The sequence below is a fragment of the Desmodus rotundus genome, chromosome 10, assembly GCF_022682495.2.
Source record: "Desmodus rotundus isolate HL8 chromosome 10, HLdesRot8A.1, whole genome shotgun sequence".
NCBI lineage: Eukaryota > Metazoa > Chordata > Mammalia > Chiroptera > Phyllostomidae > Desmodus > Desmodus rotundus.
Window position 1 is genome coordinate 39,898,173 of NC_071396.1, and position 3,358 is coordinate 39,901,530.

Genomic DNA, 3,358 nt, shown 5'->3' on the forward strand with positions numbered 1-3,358 from the left:
TGTTTTCACTCTGTGTTAACTGTGCCACTCCTACCAGACGACCTGCCGAGAGCCTGGATGTGTCGCCTTGGGCGCGATGGACGGGCCAGGTCCTGTCCCGCCACCTTCTTCCCCAGGGGTGCACAGCGACCTGTCCAACACCTGCTGCATCGTTGTCCGGACCACAGCTCTGCACACTCAGGACCCTCGAGTCTCAGGGCAACGTGTGACAGTGAAATTAATTTTATTTCATGTTACTTTGAGATTTAGACTTAATCTGGATTCAAGTGGCCTCCCTGTTGTAGCTTGACTATGAATACGTCAAAATGGCCACAAACTAAATCCCTGCATTTTTTTTGTCAAAATAAGAACAGAAAATGGTCAGACCCATGGTTTAATGTAAAATAGATGAAAATGAATTCAGTTTGACCTCAGGGGTTGAGAGGCAAGACAGGGAGGGGCCTTCCCAGGAAACCTGAAATGGACACGTGCTTCTCACAGGGCTGTCATTTGTCAGTGACACCGGTGTTGGCTGGGACGTGCTCCCCGAGACAGACCCCCGTGTCTGGGCACCCCACCGGCACCAGGGTCAGTCAGCCCTGTGGCAGAGCAGAGGGGTGGCAGCCAGGGGCCTTGTCCCTGAACCACAGCGATGCAAACCCTCAGTAGACTTCCCGCGGCCGTCAGCCCTGCCCCTGCCAGCAGAGAAATCAGGAGTCAGGGAGGAAAACACTTTGAAACATTAGCAACAAACGGCTTTGTTTGTTGGGAGAGTTCTTGCCACTCTTCAAAAGTTAGATAACTCCCGCGCTTCATAAACCATTACAGACCATAACGGCAAAAAAGTTCTCGATTTAGTTTTTAAATCCAGTCTAACTTGATACTGGCCCAGTCTGTCTCCTCCAACTGCTAGCTCTGCCCATGCCGATGTCAGTGGTTTCCTCTCCCTCTCTCTCTCTTTCCCTCTCTCTCTCTCTCTCCCTCCCCCCACCCCCCGGCCCTCTCTCTCTCTGTCATGCACACACAGACCAGGCTCTCGGCCCTCCTGAGGAGTAAGGGCCGTCTCCACCCCTCCCTAGTCCGGGCCCAGGCTTCCAGCCGCACAGTGGCTCACAGCAGGGGCAGAACAGGACTGGCGTGAAAGCAAGAAGACATCAGCCCAGAACTGCTCGTAACTGTTTATTGAGAGGACGAAAGGGTGCAGGGCTGGCGCTGGTGCAGGTGCCCGGCCTGAAAGTGGCAGCATCTTGTCCCAAGGCAGGGATACGCAGCCGCTGCTCAGCCCAAGAACGTCAGGGCTCCCTGGAAGGAGAAGCCAAGAGTGAGCGTGTCCCCAGAGCAGGGAGGCCCGTGCAGCCGGGGGCTGTGGGGGAAGGCACCGCTGATGCTCTGGCCGGGTTTCTGTGTGGGTCAGGCTGCCTGCTGTGCTGGGGCAGGCATGGGTGGCGTCCCCTTGACAGGTGCATCCCCACCTGACCCCCTTGGGCCCTCTGCAGTGCCACAACGTTCAGATATGGTTGGTCCGCCCAGTTCCCCTTGAGGCCACCGAGCTCCCAGGGGTGGGGAAAAGGTGGTCCTGTGGTGGGTTTACAGGAGTGGAGGACATGCCTCCACAGGGGAGGGCGGAGCACACAGCGGGGTGGCAGGTGCCCCCTTTACCAGCAGTGACTGCAGGGCCCCCACAGCCTCGGGGCCCAGCTCAGTCACACACTTCCTGGAGCCCTCCACCAGGTGATGCACCGGGATGCCCAGACTGGTCAGCAAGAGCTTCAGGAGCACGAGGGGGCTGAAGCTGTTGAGGGAGGGAACGGGCAGTTCCCCAGCCAGGGCCCCGGCCCCAGCCTCCAGGGCTCCTGCCCCAGCCTCCAGGGCCCCCGCCCCAGCCTCCAGGGCAGGGGTGAGGACCGGCACAGCAGGGATCTCAGGCTTGATCCTGGAGCTCATGAAGAAGGCTGCGGCTGCAAACACAAGAGGGGAGAGTCACTCACCTGTGCGTGCCCATGCCCCCGGGGGAACTGCTGAGGGCCCCTGTCCTCCAGGAGGTGACTGGGGCCTTTGAGACCTGCCAGCACCCCTGGCCACCCACTCCCTCACTCAATGACTGCAGAGAACTGTGGCCCAGCAAGGAGCTGGCTGGACACAGGGTCCGAGGCCACCTGAGGGGGGCCTGGGCAGGCTTCCTGAGGAGGGGCGCCCGGGCTGTGCCTTGGAGGAGGATGCAGAGATGTTCTCCGCCCGGGCCAGTGCTCACACCAGCCCAAGGCTGGGAGAGCCTGTAGTCGGGGAGGAACTGGGGCAGGCAGGGACCTGAGAGGAGGCCGGAGGGCTCAGGCCTGGGACCCCACAGGAATGGCCTGAGGGGCCTGGTGCCCGTGGTGCAGAGGCAACAGGGTCAAGACTGGCTGGACTGGGGACTGCAGAGCCACTGCTGGGCCTGTGGCAGGTGGGGACTAGGGCCCAAGGATACTCACTGCAGTGACTGAGCAGGGCCACGCAGAGCACCAGGCAGGCGGCGGTGGGCTTCATGGCGCCGGGGGCTCACAGGAACTGAAGACGAGCTGCCCAGAGCCTGGCGCCCTGGGCTTCATATACCCACCTTCACCCCTCCCCAGGGCCGGGCCTCCCCCACCTGGTCCTCCTGAGAAAAGTGTTGTTTGCTCAGCTAATAGGCAAAACCCTGGCCAACTTCCTGCTCAGGCTGGTGGGCCCTGGGAAGTTCGTGCCCCTCACCTGCCCAGGGTGTGGGACTTCCTCTTGGCTGGGCCCTCTGTGAGTGCAGCAGCGAGGATCGGCTTTGTCTACACCAGGCCCACCCAGGCCTCTGCCCTGCCCGTGAGCTTCCTGGCCTGGCCCCACCTGGCCTCTGCAGTCTGGGGCGGGGGTGGCGGAGGAAGGGACAGGGCTGTGACCCCAGGCCCTCCCTGTTCCCAGGGCCTGGGAGCGTCATGTGATGGGGTCTCCCGGCTCCTGCTGGTCCTGGCGAGACCAGGCAGGTGGGGTGGTCAGCCCCCCTGGCCACCTCTCTGGTGGGGCCACGGGCAGCTGTCAGTGTCAACAGTAAGGCCTGGGACATTTTCCATCTTTGAAAGTTGTCTTTTTTTTTTGCTTGATTGATTTTTGGGAGAGAGAGAGAAATGTCGATTTGTTTTCCCACTTACTTATACACTCTTTCGTTGATTCCTGTATGTGCCCTGATGGGGATCGAACGTACAACCTTGGCCTAACAGGATGACGCTGTAACCAACTGAGCCTCCCGGCCAGGGCTGAAATCAGTCCTGACGTGAGTTGCACACATCTGTCACCTCCAGAGCAAAACACACTTAACCCGTGAGGCGGTTCACCAGGGGGTGCGCCTTCTCAGGGAGAGTCCCGAACACCC

The 3,358-nt window shown here is 60.5% G+C and overlaps 1 protein-coding gene across 2 annotated transcripts; it reads right to left on the reverse strand.

Moving 5' to 3' along the window:
- Window positions 1–1,145: 1,145 nt before the first annotated feature.
- Window positions 1,146–2,608, reverse strand: SCGB3A1 (secretoglobin family 3A member 1). 2 transcript variants are annotated; one of them, XM_045188307.2, is made up of 3 exons: window positions 2,451–2,608; window positions 1,691–1,937; window positions 1,146–1,281 (listed from the first exon to the last, which is right to left on the reverse strand). In XM_045188307.2, exons 1-3 carry the CDS (start codon window positions 2,503–2,505, stop codon window positions 1,272–1,274), a joined length of 312 nt encoding a protein of 103 aa, XP_045044242.1. In that variant the 5' UTR covers window positions 2,506–2,608; the 3' UTR covers window positions 1,146–1,271. The 2 variants fall into 2 exon arrangements, with proteins under 2 accessions (XP_045044242.1, XP_024407016.1); XM_024551248.3 differs by having other exon boundaries at window positions 1,639–1,937.
- Between the last annotated feature and the right edge of the window lie 750 nt (window positions 2,609–3,358).

Excerpts from the sequence above, each read along its gene's own strand:
- SCGB3A1 (XM_024551248.3), bottom strand. The coding sequence starts at position 2,505 with ATGAAGCCCACCGCCGCCTGCCTGGTGCTCTGCGTGGCCCTGCTCAGT. Across the intron at positions 1,938-2,450 it reads GGCCCTGCTCAGTCACTGCA|CCGCAGCCTTCTTCATGAGC; the intron begins GTGAGTATCCTT and ends TTGTGTTTGCAG. Across the intron at positions 1,282-1,638 it reads GGGCCCTGCAGTCACTGCTG|GGAGCCCTGACGTTCTTGGG; the intron begins GTAAAGGGGGCA and ends TTCTCCTTCCAG.